Source organism: Choloepus didactylus, chromosome 6 (genome assembly GCF_015220235.1).
Source record: "Choloepus didactylus isolate mChoDid1 chromosome 6, mChoDid1.pri, whole genome shotgun sequence".
Taxonomy (NCBI): domain Eukaryota; kingdom Metazoa; phylum Chordata; class Mammalia; order Pilosa; family Megalonychidae; genus Choloepus; species Choloepus didactylus.
In genome coordinates, this window is record NC_051312.1 from 48,655,127 (window position 1) to 48,679,332 (window position 24,206).

Here is a 24,206-nt window from a genome sequence, read left to right on the forward strand (position 1 = left end):
AGTGTCTTCAAATATCTGAATTCGATGTCCCATTGACCCACTAACAGGGAGACACACCTTAACAACTAAGAGACATTTAGTTATATTATATACTAATTCCACCTAGCATGAGTGAGAATAGTCGTTACCTGATATAATTTTGATTTCCTGCTTTAGGAATCCTGAAATTATGGATTACCCATGTATGCTTTATGACATGCTTTAGGTGTATTTTTCTGAAGGCCCTGCAACTATCCTAAAAATTGAATGTATTGTAGAACAAACCTATGGTAAGTGGGTGTTTCCCCCCCCCCCTCCTTTTTCTTGTTAGTTTCAAAAACAAGTTAAGTCTTACGAATGTTGTAATACTGCTTTCTGCTGGACACAGTTAATTTGCTAAAGTTGGCACTTAATAGATGAGCAAATAACTGGTTAGCCAGACTCACTAAGGAGGGAATCCTTGGCTCCATTCACAAAAACAACAGTATACAACAAAAGCAATTCTATTGTAATGGTGCTATACCTTTACCATCATCTTGATACCTGTAGTATGATGAAACTGATAGTCTTCTTTCTGAATTTCATGGTTTGCTTCCTGATTAGTGGTATACAAAAGTTATAACAAACATATATTGAAGGATACTTGTAGAACAGGTACCTTTTAGGTTTCCTGAAAAGTGTGTGAGAGTGTGTGTGTTTTAACTTGTTAGTGTACTATTATCTCTTTTGTAATAATTTCAATTCCCTGTATTTTGTCTTTCCAAAGGAAATACTTAAAACAGCTTCAGTAGAATTTAAATTAGGTATTGTGGTATCTGCTTTGAATGAGTCACCCCATGTTATGCTTTATACAGTGGACTTTAAATGAAACTTGTTTAGTTTATCTACCCTACAGTCTGGCTCCCGTGTCATCTAGTACTCACATTTTAAAATAAGTTGAAAGTGTGTTACTTACTATTGTTGAGCTGAAACATAGGTTTTGTAGCTTAGCCTGCATAAAATTGTTACCTGGATATAATTTGGATTTTTTTCTGAAAGTAAGCTTACATTTTCTTGAAAAGAAGAAAAAGTGACAGAAACAACATTTATTGGCTAAGGAAAGACCTAGCAGGATAACTGATCTTATAGTCTTTAAAGGTCTAGTACTTTTTTTGTAACCATTGGGAAAGCCTGTGAAATTCACTCTTAAGATTGTGGAGAATTGGGCATAGTAACTTGTTTCTTTAATATTAAAATGTTGCGATAACAATTAGAAATATAGATTAAGAAAATATCATTAGCAAAAAAGAGGAACTTCTCTTCCTCCTCAGTAAGAATGATTAATATTATTTCAGAAAACTTCCCTTCAAGCTTTTTATTATAAAACATAATATTGAAACATCAATGTATAGTAAAATAAATAATTATAAAGCAAGCATCCATGTAACCATAGATCATTGCTAGCATCCCATAAACCCTCCAGGAGCATCTTCCTTTTCTCTAGAGGTAACTAGTATCCTAACTTTTATGGTAATTTTTAAGTATAATTTTCTATATAATTTTATCACTGATAGACACATTCCTAAGCAATATGTTTACTTTTTGCCACTTTTCAAAGTTTATGAATTGTAAGTATTCTTTGTTTCTTTACTCAGCATTATGTTTTTAAGGTTCATCCTTGTAATTGCACGTAAATTTATTTCACTCATTTTCATTATTATATATTTTTCCTTTGAGTTGAATACACCAGAATTTATTTATCCATTCTACTGTTGGTTGGTGTTTGGGTTGTTTCTACTGTTGGCTATTAAAATGACATTATTATGAACATTCTTTTATAAGTAACCTTGTTAAGATATCATGTGGTTTTTATGTATCAGATGACAGGTGGTTTATTTTCAGGTTAAAAAAACATTTAATATCTCAAGATAACTGATAATGCTGTTATTTTAAATAAATATAAGTATTGCATGAGAAATCTGTTATATCTGGACAGTAACATTAAATATTGGGAAAGATTCTGAAGTGATTATAATTTCTTTTACTGTAGATTTTAAAAATATGGTAGATGGTTTGTGATAGTTTAGATATAATTCTGCATAAATTCAGAAAATGGATAATATATTCCCCTAACTTAATAAAACTTCTTGAGTAAACATTCTTTAACTTAATTTTTATTAGGTAGGGACCTATGAAGTAATTCTGTTTCATTGTATTAGCAAACTCATTCTGTTCACTAACGTGTCATGTTTTCTATAACTCCCTTACTTTGATGAAAAACTAAGGAGGGTTAGAGATTGAGTCACTTGAACAAGCTATTTAGTAAGTTGGGGCTAGAAATCAGACTAAGCTGTCTACTTGGCAGTCACAACTTAGAGAAAACAAGGTGAAATCAGGACATTTTCTTGAGTGTGTCCAATCATATAGTGGAAATTTGCCTGAATAGCATTCAGAAATTGTTAGATATTCCTTTGGCTATTAAATAAGAACTGACTTAGAACAAGGAGTTGTCTAAATATGTTTAACACCCCCCTCCAAACCCACAAATGTTGTTGTACCATATCAGTTTATCTTCTAAATGGCAGCCATAGCATTTTCCAAATTCTGAGTGAGGAATTTTACTTTGAGTAATTCTTCATTCATTAGGGTTTTTATTAGTGAATGTTGTATTCCTCATCTGTTAATTTTCTAGAAGATTGAATCTTACCATTTTATGTGCAAAAACTTGTTTTATATTAATATTTTTCTAAAATGTTTCTAAGATACGAAGTTTACTCCCCCCCCCCTTTTTTTTAAACAGAATAAGCTGAATACAATTAAGGTTTTTTTGTGATATGTCATGGTTGTTTTTGTGAACATCAGTCATTTTACAGAATTAAAATAAAGTGATTTCCACAGGACTGTTATGCTGTGTAGGACTGGTTTCTCCTGAATTGTCCTAGACAGATCAGCTTTTATGTCTTGGGTGCTGCTTGTGATGTGTGTGTTTGTTTTGTTTTGTTTTACCTTTGTTAGGTAATCCTTGCCTTTTGCTGTCAGTGCATTTTCTTGACTCTAATATTAAAGTCAATGCATTTGCCTAATATTTACTTTGCTTGAGTGAGAGCCAAAGAATTCTTCTGCCTCATCAATTGACTAAGGGCATAGTAGCAGATTTTAACATTTTTTTTCAGGTCAGCAACTAGGTTAGCTACTTTGCTTCAGGGGATTGAGCTTATCTCACAACTGATTACTGAATAATTGGAATGCAACATGGATTGCATGTACAGGATATCTTTATTTGGGGAATAAAAATTATCATTTTAAATATTACCCTGCAAAACAGGTATAGTCATATTGAAACTGGATTCCCTTAAGGATTCCTTCAAATAGGAAGTCTAATGTTCTTAAAGTGATTGTTTTCTAATTATTAAATATTTGATAGAATGGGGTTGAACATTGAAATAAAAATAATGTATTTTATCTGGTGATATTGCCTATTAAAAGTGGAAGTCATAAAGATTAAGTCATCTTTGAAATTATAGCTTTTTGAAGCAAAATCTTAGAGAACTAATACAGAATTGCTTTCAGGAAAACATCCATTTAAAAGTCAAATGCATTTGATTGTTTACTCAATTATAAATTTTAAAGCTTTAAAAAATTGGGGTGGGGTTGGGTACATTTGTTTTTGAATCTCAGGAGATATTGATATGAGGGATAGTTGCTAATCCAACATATTAGGCATCAGTGTGATGATTTCCTGTGACAGTGAGGTTTTTTAATTTGAAAATTCTCTGCTTTTAAACTTAATAAGCCAAGAAATTTTATTTATGCATTTGGGGAAAAATAAACAAAGAGCTCCATGTAGCTTATTGAAGTGAGAACATCTTTGAGAATTGCCTTATAAACAAAGTATTTTAGAGGTGGAAAGACAGGAATAACTTTTTCCAGAAGGATACGTCTGATATGTATATCTGATAGAAGTTCAAATTGACAAAAACCACCATGGGAGACAAATTGGCAATTAAAAAAAATGCACTTACCTTTTCTCACAATATCAATTTTGGTAATTTATTACAGATATACTGTGTACTCACAAAATAACTATATATATATATATATATATATATATATATATATATATATATATATATATAAAGATATTTCATGGTAGGTATGTATATAATAGCAAAAGATTGGAAACACCCTTTATGTCTATCAGGATACTGGTTAAATGAACTATGGCATATCTACATAATGAAGAATTATGTAGCTATAAAAAAGAATAAGGATGTTCCCTGTGTACACATGGAAAATTTGCTGACATACATTGTTATTTGGGAAAAAACCAGAGTTTAAAACACAATGCAGAGACGTCTTCGCGGAGAGTCGTCGGGGTTTCCTGCTTCAACAGTGCTTGAACGGAACCTGGCGCTCGCCCTCCGTCGGCCCGCCACTCCGAGCAGCCCTCCGCCACCGTTCCAGCGCCGCGCAGCCGCCGTCGCCTCCTCACCTCAGCCGCCACCATGACGACCACGGGCCCATCGCTGGTGCGCCAGAACTACAACCAGGACTCAGAGGCCGCCATCAACCGCCAGATCAACCTGGAGCTCTACGCCTCTTACGTCTACCTGTCGATGTCCTACTACTTTGACCGTGATGATGTGGCTTTGAAGAACTTTGCCAAATATTTTCTTCACCAATCTCATGAGGAGAGGGAACATGCGGAGAAACTTATGAAGCTGCAAAACCAACGCGGTGGCCGAATCTTCCTTCAGGATATCATGAAACCAGAACGAGACGACTGGGAGAGTGGGCTGAATGCAATGGAGTGTGCATTACTCTTGGAAAAAAAGGTGAATCAGTCACTACTGGACCTGCACAAACTGGCCACTGACAAAAACGACCCCCACTTGTGTGACTTCCTTGAGACCCATTACCTGAATGAGCAGGTAAAGTCCATCAAAGAATTGGGTGACTACGTAACCAACTTGCGCAAGATGGAGGCCCCGGATTCTGGCTTGGCAGAGTATCTCTTTGACAAGCACACTCTGGGAAACAGTGATGATGAGAGCTAAGCCTTACACCGTCTTCCCCAGAGCCACAGGGTGACTTCCATGGTCACCATGGCAGTTGCATGCGTGTTGGGTTTACCTTTACCTTTTCTATAAGTTGTACCAACATCCAAGTTCTTTCACTTGTACCATTCCTTCAAATAAAGTGATTTGGTACTCAAAAAAAAAAAAAACAAAAAAAAAAACACAATGCAAACTAAACTACCTTTTGTGGAAAAGGAGGAGGGACATACACATATGTATTATATTTTCATATATTTGCATTCAGAAAGTATGAAAGGGTGCACAAAAAAACTTTAAAAAGTAGTTTCTTGTGGAGGGTTGGGGGAGGAAAACAGTAGATGAGGACTTTTACTGTATATATTTTTGTTATTTTTAGTTTTTGAATCTGTGAATGTGTTACTAGTTAAAAATAGTTTTATTTTATTTGCAAATCTAATGAGGGAGAAAGAAAGGGCTGAGCCTGCTGTATTTACCATAAAATTAGCTGTTTTTACTCTTATATCCCTGGCAGATAGTAAGCACTTAATAAATATTTTTTATACAAATGGATATATGAGCTCTACAATCTTTGGATGATTTTTTTTTTTAATCGGTTAAAAAAAGTCAGTTTCTTTAATTATTCTTGTAGTATTTCAATTAATAACAGAGATATTCTCTTATGTATTCACAGGAACATTACCACAATCATTAAATGAACCAGGCTGTAGTACAAATATGTCATCCAGAGGCCTGGTCACCACCTCAACAATTACCCAAACAAGTCCTATAGACCAAGCAAAATGTTAATAGTAATAATAATGTTAGAAATGAAGAAAGGAACAAAACAAAAATAGTGTCCAGTCTCATATGGATGATTTCTTAAAGCATCTTTTCAACATGGAAAAAGTGTGGTAACTTAAAGGGAAATATTTAAGTGGTAAATAATATGATATGAATAGTTTAGCTTATTACCAGATTACCATGAAATTTCATTTAATTTGTATGATATTGATGATAAGTAAATTATATTTTCTTTAATTTCAAGGAAACAGTAAAATGAAATTTTTCAAAGGATGTCTATTGAAGTAGCTAATAGGCTTTCATAATTGACAAAGGAAGGCTTATGAAATTTGAGGGGAAGGGAGAAATCACAAATATTATTCTTTATACCCCCTCTTCATCTTCTGTACTAGTTTTCCACACAAGGGTAAAATTTCAATTCTGAGACTGTTTTAGAAACTGTCTTAATAGCTGCAGTTCCTGGCACCAAAACCAGGTATTTCTGAAAATATAGCATTATAAATTGAGGAGAAGGGGGAGATAACAGAGTGAGTGGCTGTTACTCCTCCATTTATAAGCACTCAGCAACTTATCTCAGCTATGGTACTGAAAGTTTGATTATTCAGTAGGTATCATAAGAGCTTGCTTTCTTCCTTTTATATGTTACATATGTCAGTTATTCCTCAATTTCTTATTACATTGATTTTGATTACCTTTGCATATCTGCATTTTTTTGTGTGTAAAATTGCCTTTTTCAAAAAGCTTTAAACTAAAGTACAATATATGTAAAGTGGATGGCTCAGTGAATTTTTCATAAACCAAACATACCCATGTAACCAGCACCCAGATAAAGAAAAAAAAATTATCAGAACTCCGTAAGACACCCTTGCACTCACTATTTTCCCCCTTCCACTGACTTTTAATGACATAGATTAATTTTTCTTTTTTGGGGGGTACTTTATATATGGTATTATACAGTATATATTTTGTGTGTCTGGTTTCTTTTGCTCAGCATTATGTTTTGAGATTCATCCACGTTGTTGCATGTGGTTATACTTTCTTCATTTCCATTGCTTGCTGCATTCCATTATGTGAATATATCAACTATTTTATCCACTCTACTGATAATAGACATTTGAGTGGATTCCATAGAATGTTATTATGAACGTTCTATTACATATCTCTTAATGAATATATGTGTATGTTTCCTTTGGAGATATATCTAGGAATGAAATTACTGGATCATAAGTATGTATATGGCTAGCTTTAATCAATACTGTCAAATGGTTATCTAAAATGGTATCAGTTTACACTCAGTAACATATGAGAGTTCTAGTTGCTCCATCTTTTTATCAACACTTGATTTTTTTCCCCCCATCTTTTCCATTTTTTTCATTCTGGTGGGTAAAAGTAGTAAACCACATGGTTTTAATTTATAGTTCCCTGATGATTAATGAAGTTCCCTTTTTTATATTGGCTATTTGGATATTCTCTTTTGTGACGTGCTTGTTCACTTCTTTTGCCCGTTTTTCTTTTAGGTTATGTCTTTTTCTTATTGATATGAAGGAGTTCTTTATATATTCTGAATGAGTCCTTTATTATATATAGGTATTAAAAATATTTCTCCCATTATGAATGTTGCCTTTTCACTCTCTTAATAGTGCCTTTGGTGAACAAAAGTTTGTGATTTTAAAATAATCTAGTTTATAATTTATGTTTAGTGCTTTTTGTGTCTTAAATATTTCCTTACTCCAAGGACATGAAAATAGTCTATGTTTTTCTTTTAAATGTTATTTTTTTACCTTTATATCTTCAATCTAAGATTATCTTTTCACGTTAGGCAGTTTTACTGTGCTTTTTGGACTCAAGAATCTCTATCTGGAAGCAGAGAAAAAGGAGATGGACTTAAGTTAATGACAAAATCACATATTTTCTACTACTTCCTCCTTAAGAAAACAGTGTGTTTATCCATATTTACCTTACCTGCAAACTTATATGTACTACTAGATCATTCAGGGAGGAATTTCTGGGATGGGGAAATAAACGTTATGATTTTCAATATTTTTAACAATTCTAGCATTCATAAGAATGTTGATCCAAGAAATATAAAATTTTATGAAGTATTTACAGACACAATCCCAGTTGGGCATAGTTCACTGTTAAAGCTTAGGATATTAATATATACTTTATTTACATGATGGAAAAATTAACTTTTAGCTTTTGTCACCAAAGTTATATTAAATGCTAGCTATTATAATATATTTCAAAATTATTTTTAGATGCAACTTTTAAATTATTTTGATTTTAAGTAGGGTTTCTTGTGATCATCCATTTATATGCAAGTTATAAACACTAATATGGCCTCCAAATATACTTCTCAGTGTTCAGAAGTGATTTCACTATATATGAGTATCATGTGCTATTATTTTCACATTGCAGAAAAAGTGTTTTTATATACCCTGGTATTTTAGTTTTTATCTTGTCAATAATGCATATTGTAATTCTATGATTATTGTATTAATTTTACATTTTATTCATAATGAGAGTAATTGCCTGTTTTAAAGTGTATTTTGTCTCTGATACTGTACTGAAATTGAAGAAAGGTGATTGTACTTGTCTCCTTCAATAAGCACATGTATTTTTCACTTTTCAACCACATTTTTCAGTTTAAAGTATCAAGTTAAATATTATTTTATCCTGTCTTATATTTTAATTCATGCACTTAAAAACTGAAATTCAGATAAAAGATAGTTTCAAAATAAATTCAGTATATTATTTATGAGTGGAGCAACGCATTAGCATTGAGTTCACAATGGATCATATCACTTTTATTCCATCTTACAAGCTTAGCAGCACAAACAGAATAATCAACATATTATTTGGCTGTCATCTGCTGAACAGAAACCAGAGATCACAAGGAGGTTTTCCCTAGCTGTGGTGATGGCCTTTTTGTTCCAAGCCCCCATCTGGGAGGGCCATGGTGTGTTATCATATGGAACGCGGGGTTTTCTGTAATCTGCTTAGCTGCACTGCAGTTTGAATTTTCATTCCATGTTTGTGTAATTTATAATTTTAATGAGACTGTGGCTCTTGTGGGCTTTGAAATATATTAAAAGCTCTTTTGTGCATATGCTTTTGTTCTTGCTTAATAGGCTCAGTGTATTTAAAACTGATGAATTTTTATTCACGAATTTGGATGTCTGGGGATTAACTTAGAATGAATATAGTTGCACTCATCTATCGATGGTTCGAAAGTATTCTGTTTGTCTTATTTGTGTGTGTGTGTGTGTGTGTGTGTGTGTGTGAAACTTGTAATAATCAGAAAAGGAAAGAATATATAATTTTCAAAGGCTAGGAAAAAGTGGCATGGCTAGGTCAAAAAGAATTGATTTAAATTTTAATCCATCTTATTTATTGATACTCATATTTCATCTTTAGTCTTAGCACTTCTGATAATTATTGTAAAGGAATAATTATGAAAAAAACTTTTAAATAAATTATCTTAAGTACTGTTGTTTATATTGAGATATTATTCCAATGTGTGACAAAGATGACTTTGTATTTTAATTGTTTAATATCAGTTGTCTCTGGTCATACCAAATGAGTCATATTAAATTTCTTGAATTAGGTGTATGTTTTATATTTTATCTATTTACATTTTTTCTTATCTCTGTAAAACCTTTTTATTAAAAATTTTTGTTAACTTCTGTTGATGGATATGATGAAGAATCTAATGGAAAGACAGCTTACTAATAATTTGTTATAAAATTGATCTTTTAAATTTTGCTGAAAGTTCCAAAATATACTAATGCCTCAAATTTCTACAGATATTATTTATAATCTATTTTTAAACTTTGAATATAAACAGTTATGCAGCACTGTAGAAAAAAATCGACCTTTCTAGATCCAGACATGTTTATTGAAGTTGCTAACTATTGAGCTCAGTGAAGGGTAACACACAGACATCCCTAGTGTTTTATGAAGTTGCTAAAGATGCAAGTTTTAAAAAAAACATGTGTGGGCTGTCCTCAAACATATTTGTAAGTATAAAACAGCATTACTTTCTGGTACATGATGGTCAGCAATTTCGCAGGTTCCCTTTTCCAGTACCACTACCCTTAAGCTAGAAATATGAAATAGACTAAGGTAACAATATTTTATACTTTCTTTATTAAGCCTTATCCAATTTGACAGTTTGTTTTTCCATAATAACTCTCTAATTCAGTATTTTTATTAGTTGTACAAGTTCAATTAGTTTAGGAACTTATAAAGCAGTGCTGTCCCATAGAAATATGAGTCATATTCGATTTTATTTTACCCAGTATATCCAAAATGCTATCATTTCAACATGTAATAAATATAAAAATTAACTAATAAAATGTTCTACTTCCTATTTTTTTATGTGTGTACTAAGTCTTCAAAATCCAGTGTATGTGTTACACTTACACCACATCTCAATTTGGAACTAGCCACATTTCAAGTGCTCGGTCGCCATATGTGACTGGTGGCTACCATATTGGACAAACATATAAATATAACAAAAATGTGTTTTTGCATTCCTCATTATTTTTCTAGCAGTGTGCTAGTCAAGGGAACCAAAAAAGTGATGTGCTATGTAGTTGAAGTTATGTACAGTGTTTCGGTTTTTTTTATAGCTTTACCACTGTAATCATTGGTGTATGTCTAATTGTTTAATCCACAAAATGAGAATTATGTCACCTGACTCCTGAGCACTTATCAGATTTTGTAACAATACGCCTAAAGATATTGTGATGATGAGATAATAGCTAATGTAAAAATGTGATCTGTTCCTCCACAATTGTGGGCAAATCAAACGTGAAATAAACCATATTTGAAGTACACCATGGAGCTTAATTTTATGAGGATCCCTTAATAAATGTTAATACTTTTTTTTGTAAAACTGAGAACCTCTTCTTTTCATGTCCTTAGAATTTTTGTGGGTATGTGTTTGTGAAAATGTATATGAATCTGTTTTCATAAAAGTTTGTGTAGAGCTGGTATGACTGTGTAAACATCTTGGGAGAAAAAAGAAATATTGTTCTTCACATTTATAGTATTCTATATATTAAAATGCTCTGTGTATATTCAAATATGCAAAGAGATTACTTCAGTAATAAGTACTTTAAAAATATATAGTTAAGAATTATAAAACCTTGAATCACAATTGATGTTCATTGATTCAAATACTTTATAATGATGAAATGGTCAAGGTGATTTGTGTAAAAACTGCAACTGTACCTACTTTATAAAAAGTGATCTTTTTTCTCATATGTGTTCTTTTTCTCATATGTAATTGACCTTCTTGCCTAAGTATGCTTTAGAGGAAAAACTATATGTTCATGAGATCTCCTAATTTTCCACATTTTCTAAATTTTGAGGGGAATGACCTAACTAACCTTTGTGTAGGTATTGGCTGATGCCTATTGTATTCTTTTACTCACTTAAATTTTTATTGACTTCTCCTTGTGACGTCTGCATTTAAATTGTTGGCACAAAATATTAAACTATCCTTTAAACAATAACTCTAGTTTCTTGGAGATGATGAATCCATCCATTGATTTCCTAATTTTATTATGTACACAGTCAATTGTAATCCAAGATTACAGCAAACAAGATGTCAATTTCTAGACATAATCTATGTACATTTCAATTATAGAACATGATTGTTATAGAAGCATAGAATAAAAAGGGATAACATTTGTGCTATCCTCACAGGAGCTGTCAATAAAAGATGTAATAGGGGATTTAGGAATCTGGAAATGGCCAACTAATTTATGTGAATCTGTTTTATTTCAGCTAGAAAGACCAAGCTCTTTTTCGTCTGCACTGCATATTGCAGAGCACAGGCTGTCTATAGAAAACCAGGCGGCTGCATATGGATAGTCCCTTGATATCATTCACTTGCTGTGTAATCTTATTATGCAAAGTTCTAATCTACACCTAGAATGAATGCCTCTGGGTCAGAATATAGTCATATCAGGGTTTTTGGGGTCATGTTTTGTGATCCTTAGCTTATTCTTCTAAGTAGGACTGGGATTTAAAGGGTATTCCCTAGATGCTAGCAGAGATATACAGCAGAACCTGCTGCCTTTTTGGAAGACAAGACCAACATGAGGTCCCTGGCAGGATTAAACTTGATTTGTAGCTGTAGGATTTTTTAACAGATGTATTATTGGACAGGGAATAGGGGGCCACCAGCACAGCAAAATTGAATCACGATTGGCATTCTCAGGGAGTTTGCTGCCTGCTAAAACAGCAGCTGCATGTGGATTTGACTTCTTTCAGGTGAAGCGACTTCCAGTCATTTGGAAAGGATGGGATGAAAAGGAACCTTGGTGATAAATTTGATGTCTGCAAGATTTAGTACCAGCGTAATGGGATTATCGGTAACACCTTCACTGCAGAAAAAGCCACCTGGCGCTTTAACTGGCAGCAACTGAGAACTAATCCTTTCCCATCTCTTGGATGTCATTCATGAAGCTCAAAGCGATTTCTACCCTGCTAACTGTGATTAATTTTATAAACAACAAAAAATCAAGTGATCAAGGCAAAGAATATGCTTTTATAAAATTATTTATAATCTGTACCTTTATTATGAGCTATTAAGACTTATAAATTACGTAAGGCTTGTATAAACTGTAAACTATGAGTTAAAATTTATTAAGCTGTTCAGATAGAAAAGTGGATTAGTAATGTTTTACACTTTTCCCAGTTAAGAGTGGCATAAAGTATTTGCTATTGGAAAAGATTCAAATTTAATATTAAGTATTAAAGTTCTTTTTGTGTTCTTTTGGGTATAAGGCCATTATCAATAAATTAATCAAAATGTCTGTAGATGTAAGGAACTGAAATAATGTATCATATATTTTACTGTTTATATCTGCTTTGATTTCTGCTGGTAAAATTTTTAGTGAACTAAAAACATTTAATAATGTAAATATATATGACACATATTTTGGTAATAAAATGGGCTCTTGTGAAAGTATGTGATCTTAATATATAAAAGTCCTAAAATGGTAATATCATTACTGTCTTATTTTTTAAAATCAGTGGTTCTTAGTCAAGTTTTTCTTTAGCAAATGGGGTTTTAGCTATTTCCTCTAGAATCAATGCTTTAGTTAATTGAGTTTTTTAAGCATTTTATTTCAACTAAAAACTTTATCAAGCACTTTGTTTAGAGTTGTTAATTATTTTAATATTCTTCTCTTACCAAGTCCAGAATAAACTGGGAAAAAATGAAGTGAAATGATCTCATCAGTCTCCCAAACAGTATGCAACATACCTGCCAAGACTAGAAAATACAGTGTTGTCAGTGTTATGATTCTAGAATACTTAATTTAAAATGATTTATTCATAGAACTTGATTTTATCTTATTTTTTAATTTAGTAGCTTTAGCTTTAAAAACTAAATTATAAAACCTCAGACTTAGTGTTTTTAAGCTCTAAAATCTTAAATATAGGTGACTGAAATATTTTTTAGAAATTTAGAGAATAATTAAAATTATAATCATTTTATATATGATTCATTGATTTGCTTGAAACCTCTGTTTATGAAGCACATTTTATTCTTATCTATATAAGGTCTTTATTAGAAAATTAATCAATAAACTATAACAAATTTCTATGGTAAAGTTCTTTCTCAAACTTACCTAGCAAACTTACTGCTCTTCTTGAGTTTGTTTTAACTGGTTCCAGGCTATAGTATTCCAAAATAGTTTCTTCATTTGTTGCCATATTTAAAATTTTAAATGGATGAATAAGAAAGCTTACCATTATTTCTACTGAACTATATTATGTTAATTTATAAAGGACTTTTTTGACTTTGTTTGTATTTTAACTATTTGAAAACTTTATTTAAACTTCTATCACAATGAAAGGACTATCCATGAAATAAATAGACTGACCTTTTTTTTATTCTTATAATACTTGTATTTTAAATCTAAAATATTTGGTTTATGTGTAATTTTAAATTGATTTGCCAGGTAATTTATCTCAGAATAATTTTTTATGGTAGTGAATATTATTATAAAGTAGGTTTTCTTTCAAAACAAAATTTGTCTCAGCTTTTATTAAATATGGTCACTCTATTTTTCTGCTTTTTATTTCAGCTATTTAAAAAGTTGAATGGTTCAAGACTTATTAACTCTTGAGAGTTAGTTTTTTTCTTCCTCTGTCCTTGGCATTATTCTGATTTTCTTTGAGATGGTTATTTCCTTTGGGAAGTCCCAAATAAATTCATTTTAATTAAATTCAATGTAGACATATAAGGTCTTCTTTACACATTCTTTTCAGATAGATATAGGTTACTTGAATTTAATACCTTATTGATAACTTCTCCAAAGCCTGGTTCATCTTGAGAAACTATAGATGCTAATTTAATTTGTTGTTTAAGTGGCTCATAATGATGTCCATAAAAGTTAAAGGAGTATTTTTGCAGATTAGAGAATGGGATATAGAAATGTGAAGAAATAAAAATAATAACAGATGAGTCACATGCAATAAAAGAGCTAGATAGGAGTCATAGGAATTCCTGATTACTTAAGAGATGATAACTTTCTTTTTTTAATTTTTTCTGCATGGTTTATAAGACTTAATATGTCTCCAATGGCTTTGCATGAACTTCAGACTCACTCAGCAGCAACCAGCCTAAGCTAATGCTTAATGATATTTCCTTCATTTGAATTGATACCTTTTAGTTATTACTTGTACAACTCATATATTGTTCTGAAACAGGTAGAAGGTTGGGGAATTATTGGTGGATTGAATGGGGTGGATTTGGTATTTCATTGTTTGGGAGCTAGTACTTCATTCTATTAAACGAGTCAACTGCTTATGCTTTATAAAAGTGAAGTGATTTTTTATTTTGAATATATATGAAAAGTGAACTTGAAATTAATTAAATACATTGAAATATTAGCATTAAAGGTTCATGTGATGATAAAAGTTTATAGAATTATTCCAAAGTTAACATCGAGTTTTAAAATAATAAATGGTTAAATTTTGTCAAGTTTCTAAAAATGTTAAGTGTGTCTGAGTGGTCGCAAATGACAGCATGAAAGCATTTACTGGGCTTCCTTCCTGAGAGCTTATTTAAAATACAGGTTCTGGGATCCTGCTCCCAGAGATTCTGATACCTTAGCTTTCTGGTAGAAGCCTGGGAATTTGCATTTTTAATTAGGTTTCGAGGGTATTTTGATACTACAAATCAGACTTTAAGCTGTATTCACTGATTTAAATCTCAAACTGATGGCATTATTTTCTTCTGGAAATGAAAATTTATTCAAAATAAACAGATTTAAATAAAATCTTCATAGATTATGGGGATCAGAGCTCCTTGAATTTGCAGTCCTAGAAAACAAAAAATAGCCTCTGCTCAAGCCTTGCAGTAGATTCAACATTACAGGTTTCAGCAATTCATGAGCAGGTCTGAAGGTAATTTTGAAATGGCAAGAATTTATTTGAATTACTTTGAAGGAGAGGCTGCTGTGAGAGAGTGAATTATTTAGCTATTGAAAAGAGTGCACATCCATATCTCAATGAATCTTTGTTGTTTTCTACATGTTACAATAATTTCTATTTAGGATCTGAAATGGACATATATCTTTCAGTTACTTTATATCATTATATGGGGAAAATGTATTTTGTGTAAAGATTTTTGAATTTGAGGGATCATTAAGATTTCAGGAATGTCAAAAGCCTACTTTTTTTTTTTTTCTTCAAATGAAGGTAAATGTAGCAAAACGATGTAGTTCAGATTTGTCTTCTGCTTCCCAACTTCTTTTGGCTTATCTTTTCTTCTTAATGCTTCTTTTAAATGTTAGATTTTTTCTCTCTCTCAGAGTATCTTACCAAAATAGAAAAAAAAGTTTGACATTAATCACTTTTCTGATTAGTTGCTTACACTTTAGAATGAATGCATTTCTGTAAACAGGTTGTCTTAACCAACATTGTCACTTTACATTTATTTTTCAATTTCTGAAACAAAATGCTTTTATCTTCTTTTCAAATGAAATCCAGACCTGTATAATGAGCAGGGCATTTTCTTTGGGGATTTGGGAATTCTGAAAATACTCTAAATCTCCTTCCATGGGTAGATCTAAGTCAGGGTCTTAGAACTGGAGACCTATTCCTCAGTCCAACCTCTCTCTTTCCCATGTGACTCTGTATTCCTAAATACTTACTGTATAGTTTCCAACACATTTCTTTCATTTTTATTGAGGCAGTATAGCATAGTGGTAGACTTTAAAGCCAAACTGCCTCATTTTGAATTGTAGTTCTGCCATATATGAGCTGCATGAAGTTGATTTGTTCCTTAAGTTCTCTGTCCCTCAGTTACTTTATCTGTAAAATGAGATATCTAAGTTCTCATATGGTCATTGTAAGAATTAAATAAGTTAATATGTGTAAAGCACTTAGAACAGTGCCTGGCATGTAGAACTACTGTGTTTTGCTATTGTTGTTATTTTGGTTGGTATTTGAAGATTCTTTTATATGTATTGAAAGAAACCATTATCATCTCTATTCCACATCATGTTTTTTAACTTTATGTTGTAGGAAGAGATCTTTTTCATTAAAATGTAGAAAACTATTGAAAGTTCCTGTTAATCTTATGCGAGCGTTATATGGAGGTTTGCTATATGTTAAACAGCAGCTCTTAAAAGATTTCTGGGGAGGGTTATTCTATATCTCTTTTGCTACATTTTGTGACACAAATTTTTAAACTTCTATTCACTTCTTGTTATCCTAGCTTTTCTATTAATTTTTTGATAAGAGGACATAGGCTCCCCATTAAAGAATATGCTAGGGAATAAAAGTAACAAATTTTATTTTCTAGATAGGGTAAGAATAACTCACACCAAAGCTTTCCAATTTTTTTTTTTTTGGCAGCATACGTGGAATATGAAAGATATATAACACATAGTAATAAATTAATAGTTGAGCAAGACTGCTCAAGACTTGAGGTGGCTGTTACAGCATTGTTTCCCAAATGTTAATGTGCTTCAGAATCACTTTGGGAACTTGATAAAACACAAAATGTTGAGCAACACTCTCAAAAGTTATGGATTGTATAAGTCTGGGATTTGGCCCAATAATTTGCATTTCAAAAAACTTTCCAGGTGATGTGAATCCTACTGGTTTGCGTACCACACTTTAAGAACTACTAGCTTACTATAGCCATATCCTGGTGTGATACGCAGAATAACGTATCTCCTTTCCCCCACCCCAAGATGGCCAAGATTCACCCCAGAACCTGTGAATATGTTACCTTATATGGCCAAAGGAACTTTGAAAATGTAATTAAATTAAGGACCTTGAGATGGGGAGACTATCCTAGATTTTTCTAGGTGGGTTCAGTGCAGTCATAGGGGTTCTTAAAAGTGGAAGAAAGAGGCAGAAGAGAAAGAAGGAGATGTGACTACAGAAGAATGGTTAAAGAGATGCAATGCTGCTGGCTTTGAAGATGGAGAAGGGGGCCCAAGAGGCAAGGGTGGACTCTAGAAGCTGTAATAGGAAAAGAAATGGATTCTCCCTTACAGCCTCCAGAAAGGAACACAGCCCTCCTGACACCTTGATTTTATCCCAGTGAGATTCAATGTCAGACTTCTGACTGTATTATAATAAATTTGTGTTGTTTTGAGCCACAAATTTGTGGTAATTTGTTAAATCAGCAAGAGAAAATTAAATACCCCTGTAACCAGTTCTCAGTTTACCAGTTGCTTTAAAACAGGAATTCCCAATCTCCCAGCTAATGATCTTACCTCATGACATAGAAAAAATAAAAACTTGAGGAAGTGCTCATTCATCTTCCTATCAAACTGACAAAACAATATCTGACTTATCTATTTTTCCCTCTTATTACATTGTAGGAATGTTGCAATTTCTATCAACAGCCAATCCTTTGAAGAATAATAAGGGAGCCCTTCCCCAATCAAGATGGAGGAGTGAGAGGGTCAAGGGCGCTGTCTCCCCAAGGAAGTTTTCAACAAGAAACAAGAACTAGCAGAAACATCTTTCTCCAAGCTTTGAAAAACAACTCAAGGGTTGTAGTAACAGGGTGAGCACTGAATCAAGAAAAAGGGAACTTATGATCACATGGTGCCCTTGCTGGACCCTTCCCCATCCTTATACTGGCTTAGTACAGAGCTAGCCCACACTCCCAGTTATATTCCTAGGTCCTGCTTCTGGAGGGACAGAGTAACCTTTGTGCACAAAATGGTTGTCTGTGTGCCTGTGCCAGTCTGTCTAGTGGCAGGCTGAAGGACTCACCCAGGATACTTATCACAGGCTCAGCATCCCAGACCTTACCTTGTTTGTAGAGTTGACTCAAAGAGCTTTCCTACAAAATGCTATGGAAGAACAGTCTAATTGCTGCTGCCTGGGAAAAGGAATTGCACAATATGGGACATAACAGTGAGGAAACATTGTTAGAGAATGAGGGCATTAATACCCATGTAAATGGGGAAATTTCTAGGTCCATGCACACGTGCCCAAGAAAAGACTCACATGCAGAAAAGACTGGGGAAGACCCTGTGACTTTGCCTTGGGGTATTCTCTAAACTCATTACCAAAAAGTCGAAGCTCTGAAGGAAAACACTTACCCAGTCCAATCTGCAGAGTGTGGGAAAGGTTTTCTTTTTTATTGTTATGTCCTGATGTTCAGGGAAACCTCTGTCATAACACTAGCTGGATACAAGTTTAAGGAACAGAGATCTGTGTCTGAATTCCAGACATAACACATTAAAATATCAAAATGTCCAGGTTACGACAAAAGATTACAAAACATGCAAAGAAATAGGAAATTTTGGCCCATGGAAAGGAAGAGGATAAAACTTTAGAAATCATCCATGTCCCAGCTCTGATGAGGTCATCAGAGCTGGGACATGACAAACAAAGACTTTTTAAAAATAGTCCTAAATATGGCCCAAGAGCTAAAGGAAAACATGGACAAAGAAATAAGATGATCCGGAAAATGATAGATGAACAAAAAGAGAGTATCAACAGAGAAACCATGAAAAGGAATCAAAGAGAGTTGAAGGTTACATTAACAAAAATAAAAAAATTCCCTAGATGGGTTCAACAGCAGATTGGAGCTGGTAGAAGAAGGAATTGGTAAACGAGTATAAGCTCATTGAATTATTCCAGTCTGAGGAGCAAAAAGTAAAATGAATGAAGAAAAGTGAAGAGAGACTGAGAGGCATGTGGGATGGCATCACATGTACCATTATACACATTGTGGGAGTTCCAGAAGAAGAATAAAGAGACAAAAGGGAAGGGAGACTATTCAAAGAAATAATGGATGTAAACTTCCCAAATTTAATGAAAAAAATCAATATACAGATCTCTAGAAAACTAATTGAATTCCAGATAAAATAAACCCTAATTGACCCATCAAGACATAATCAAACTATCAAGTAAAAATAAAGTGAATTCTGAAAGCCTCAAGAGAGAAACAGCACATCATGTGCAAGGCAGCCATGATAAGATTAAATGCCATTTCTCTATTGGAAACCATGGAGGCAAGAAGGCAGTAGCCATTCAGATAGTGTGAAATGGTATCTCGTTGTGGTTTTGATTTTTGTTTCCCTAATGGTTGATGATATTGAGTATCTTTTCATATATTTTGACCATTTGTATATCTTCTTTGGATAAATGTCTATTCAAGTCTTTTGCCCATTTTTAAATTGAATTGTTTGTTTTTTTGTTGTTGAGTTATAGGAGTTCTTTGTATATTCTGGACATTAAATCCTTATCAGATTTATTGTTTCCAAATATTATCTCCCATTATTTGGGTCTTTTTACTGTCTTTTGATGCATAAAAATTTAAAATTTCGATAAAATAACTTTTTTTGTTTGTTTTTCTAGGCTGCTATAAGTGAAATGAGTTGGGTTAAACAATGGGAATTTATTCACTCACAGCTTTGAGGCCAGGACAATGTCCAAGTCAAGGCATCATCAAGGCACTACTTTCTCAACAAAGACTGGCATTCTGGGGCTGGCTGCTGGTGATCGTTGGTTCCTCTGTTCCATGGCAGGACACATAGTGGCATCTCTTGGTCTCTTGCTTCTCTTCTGGGTTCCTTTTCAGCTTCTTGCTTCCTGTGGCTTTTTTTCTCTCGTGTCTGAATTCATTCTGCTTATAAAGACTCTAGTAATAGGTCTAAGACCATTCAGAATGAACTGGGCCAAACACACCTTAACTGAAGTAATGTCATCAAAAGTTCCTACTTACAATGGGTTTACACCCACAGGAGTGGATTAAATATAAAACCATGTTTTTCTGGGGTACATATAGCTTCAAATGACCACACCCCTTTAACTCTTTTTGCTTTTGGTGTAAAGTGTAAGAAACCATTGCCTAAACATGGTCCTGGAAATGATTCTCTATGATTTCTTCTAGGAATATTCTAGGTTTGGTTCTTATATTTAGGTCTTTGATCCATTTTATGTTAAGTTTTAATATGGTGTGAGGTAGGCATCCACCTTCATTCTTTTGCATATGGCTATTTAGTTTTCCCAGCACCTTTAATTGAAGAGACTATTGTTTACTTACTGAGTGGACTTGGCACCCTTGTCAAAATCAGTTGGCCATAGGTATGAGGGTTTATTTCTGAAATTTCAGTTAGATTTCATTAGTCAATTTGTCCTTGTCCCAGTACCGTGCTTTTTGATTATTGTAGCTTTGTGATAAATTTTAAAATTGGGAAATGTGAGTCCTCCAAATTTCTTCTTTTTCAAGATGATTTTGGCTATTCATGGTCCTTTCCCCTTCCAAATGAATTTGATGATTGACTTTTCCATTTCTGCAAAGTAGGCTGTGGAATTTTTGGGGGGATTGCATTGAATCTGTAAATCATTATTGGTAGAAATCACATCTTGACAATATTTAGTCCTGTAATCCATGAGAACAAAATGTCCTTCCATTTATTTAGGTCTTGTTTTCTTTCAAAAATTTTTTGTATTTTTCCATGTACAAGTTCTTTACATCTGCTAGTTTATTCCTAGATATTTGTTACTTTTAGAGTGATTGTAAATGGAAACTTTTTCTGGATTTCCTGTTTAGATTGTTCATAAGTGGTGTATAGAAACATCAGTGATTTTTGCATGTTGATCTTGTACCTGACTACTTTGCTAAATTTGTTTATTAGCTTTAGTGGCCTTGTTGGGGATTTTAAAGGATTTTCTCTATATAGGATCATGTCATCTGCAAACAGGGAAAGTTTTACGTCTTCCTTTGTAATTTGGATGCATTTATTTCATTTTTTTGTCTAACTGCTCTGGCTAGAATCCTAGTACAGTATTGAATAATAGTAATGACAGTGGGTATCCTTGTCTTTTTTCTGATCTTAGAAGGAAAACTTTCAGTCTTTCACCATTGTGTAGGATGTTAGCTGTGTATTTTCATATATGCCCTTATTCATGTTGAGGAAGTTTCCTTTTATTCCTAGTTTTCTAAATGTTTTTATTAAAAAGTAGTGCTGGATTTTGTCACATGAGTTTTCTACCTCAATTGAGATGACCGTGTGTGTGTGTGTGTGTGTGTGTGTGTGTGTGTGTGTGTTTTCTTTCATTCTATTAATGTGGTATATTACATTAATTAGTTTCTTATTTTGAACCATCCTTGCTTTCCTGGGAAATCCCACCTGATCTTGATGTATAATTCTTTCAGTATGCTGTTGCATTTGGTTTTCTTGAATTTTTTTTTTGAGAATTTTGCATCTATTTTCATGAGGGATAATTTTCTGTAATTTTCTTTTCTTGTGATATCTTTATCTATCTTCAGTGTTCCAGTGATGCTGGACTCATAGAATTAATTAGGAATGTTCCTCCTTAATTTTGTGGAAGAGTTTGAGAAGTATCTGTTAGTTCTTTGAATAGTAAAATTGAACAGTGAAGCCATCTGGTCCCGGGCTTTGCTTTGCTGGGAGGTTTTTGATTACTCACTCAATCTGTCTACTTGTTTTTGATATTGACAGCTACTTCTTCTTGAGTCAGTGTAGGTACCTAGTCTGATTCTAGGAATTTGTCCATTTATTTCTAATTTATTGGCATATAATTGTTCATAGTATCCTCTTACAATCTTTTTTATTTCTATAGAGTCAGCAGTAATGTTCCCTCTGTCATTTCACATTTTAGTTTTTTATGTTTTCTTTCTCTTTTTTCTTTGTCAATCTAGGTAATGGTTTGTCAGTTTTATTATATTTTCAAAGAACCAGCTTTTGTTTTTGTTGATTCTCTGTATTTGTTTTTTAAAATTCTCTATTTCATTTATCTCTGCTCAAATGTTTTCTATTTTTTAAATTCTGTTTACTTTGGCTTAGTTTGCTCTTCTTTTTCTAGTTCTTCCAGGTGTGAGGTTAGGTCTCTGATTTGAGGTCTTTATTCTTTTTTAATGTAAGTATTTACAGCTGTAAATTTCCTTCTGAGCATTGATTTTACTGTGTCTCATAAATTTTGGTATGTTGTGTTTTAATTTTCATTTGTCTCAAGATATTTCCTGATTTCCCTTGTGATTTGCCCAATTGATTGTTTAAGAATGTGTTATTTAATTTCCATATATTTGTGCATTTCCAATTCTCCTTGCGTTATTGATTTCTAGGTTCAATTCATTGTTGTCAGAGAAAATGCTTTACATAATTTCAATCTTTTTAAATTCATTGAGACTTGGTATGTAACCTTACATCTTATCTATCCTGGACAGTGATCCATGTGCTTTTGAGAATAATGCATATTCTGCTGCTTTTGTTGCAGTGATCTATACATGTCTGTTAGGTTTAGTTTGTTTATTGTTAAAGTTCTATGTTTTGATCTGCCTTGATCTATCCATTGATGAAAGTAGTGTATTGACATCTCCAACTGATACTGCAGAGGTGTCTATCTCTCCCTTCAGTTTTGTCAACATTTGTCTCATGTATTTGGGGCACTGCGTTTAGGTGCATAAATGTTTATGGTTGTTACAACTTCTTGATGTATTGAATATTAATTTATAGTGTCCTTTTTTTCTCTTACAACATTTTGTGTTAAAATTTGTTTTATCCAATATTAGTAGAGTTACCCCACGTTCTCTTGGTTACTATTTGCATGGAATTTCTTTTCCCCATCCTTTCACTTTCATCCCATTTTTGTCTTGGGGTCTCATGTGAGTCTCTTGTAAACAACATATAGTTGGATGATTTTTTAATCCACTTTGCCAATATATATATCTTTTGGAAAGTTTAATAAGTTTACACCTAGGGTAATTTCCATTAAGGCAGAAATTACTTCAGTCATTTTGTCCTTTGTTTCTCATGAATCTTACATCTTTTTTACCTCTCTCTCTCTCTCTTTTTTTTTAAATGTACCCTTCTGCATATAGCTGATCTTTTGTGATCCCAATGATTGATCCATGTTTGTGTTTCAGTTTGTGTATATATTTTAAGTACTTTCTTCATAGTGACCCTTAGGTTTGTATTAATATAAGTCTATAACCTATTAGCTCAAAATGATACCAGCGTAACATCAACAGCATACACAGTCTCTGTTCCTATATGGTGTAATCCTGATATTCATAGCTTCCGAACTCTGGCTCTAAGTCTCAGGTGTCACACAGATACCTGAAGTTCCAGGGACCAACCAGATTATACATAAACAGCTCAGCATTTCAGAATTTAGAAATAACCATTACAACTCATGAACAGATGTGACTGCTGTAAGATCTTACAATCTAGAAACGTTTACCATAAACCTTCCCCTGATAACCCATGCTTTCAGATTCAATTCTCAGAGTTTGCACATTACAGTTAGTCCAATTAGTGAGGCATTATAGAGTTTATCTTTTCAATTCTGGCTTATTTCACTCAATATACTGTCCTCAAGTTCCATTCATTTAGTTGCATAACCAAAACTTCATTCCTTGCCACTGCTCAATATTCCATTGAGTGTATATACCACAGTTAATGATTCTGTTTATTGGTTGATGTACCCTCAGGCCACCTCCATCCATTAAAAATCATGAATAAAGCCACCGTAAACAATAGTGTGCAAATGTCCATTCATGTCCCTGCTCTCAGTTCTTCCCAGTAACGGTTGCAGGACCATATGGCAACCCCATACTTGGCTTCATATGAAACCACCACACTGTCCTCCCTGTGGGCTGTACCATTCTACTTCCCCACAACAGTAAAAAGGCATATCCCTCTCCACATTTTCTCCAGCCCTTGTATCCCTGTTTATTTTTTAAACAATTTTATTCATACACCATATAATCCATCCTAAATAAATGATCAGTGATTCTTGGTATAATCACATAGTTATGCATTCAACATCACAATCTATATGAGGACATTTCCATTTCTTCAGCAAAGAGGAGGAGGAGAAAAATAAATGAAGGATAGAAAAAGATAGAAGAAAAAATAAAAATAAAATACAGTGGAA

At 33.1% G+C, this 24,206-nt stretch overlaps 2 protein-coding genes across 5 annotated transcripts in view; both read left to right on the forward strand.

Moving 5' to 3' along the window:
* Positions 1–24,206, forward strand: part of IMMP1L (inner mitochondrial membrane peptidase subunit 1) — a 138,117-nt gene that overhangs the window by 21,665 nt on the left and 92,246 nt on the right. For 2 of the 4 annotated variants that reach the window (XM_037839035.1, XM_037839036.1), the window contains exon 2: positions 17,663–17,850. The exons of the other annotated variants lie outside the window; for them this stretch is intronic. The gene's annotated coding sequence lies outside the window, so the exon portion shown is untranslated. The remainder of the gene's footprint in view (positions 1–17,662; positions 17,851–24,206) is intronic. 4 annotated transcript variants of the gene reach the window in all.
* On the forward strand, positions 3,943–5,197 carry LOC119536921 (ferritin heavy chain-like). Its single transcript, XM_037839600.1, is given in 2 exon segments — positions 3,943–3,957; positions 4,290–5,197. Coding segments are annotated over 2 exon segments (741 nt in total). The 3' UTR covers positions 5,016–5,197.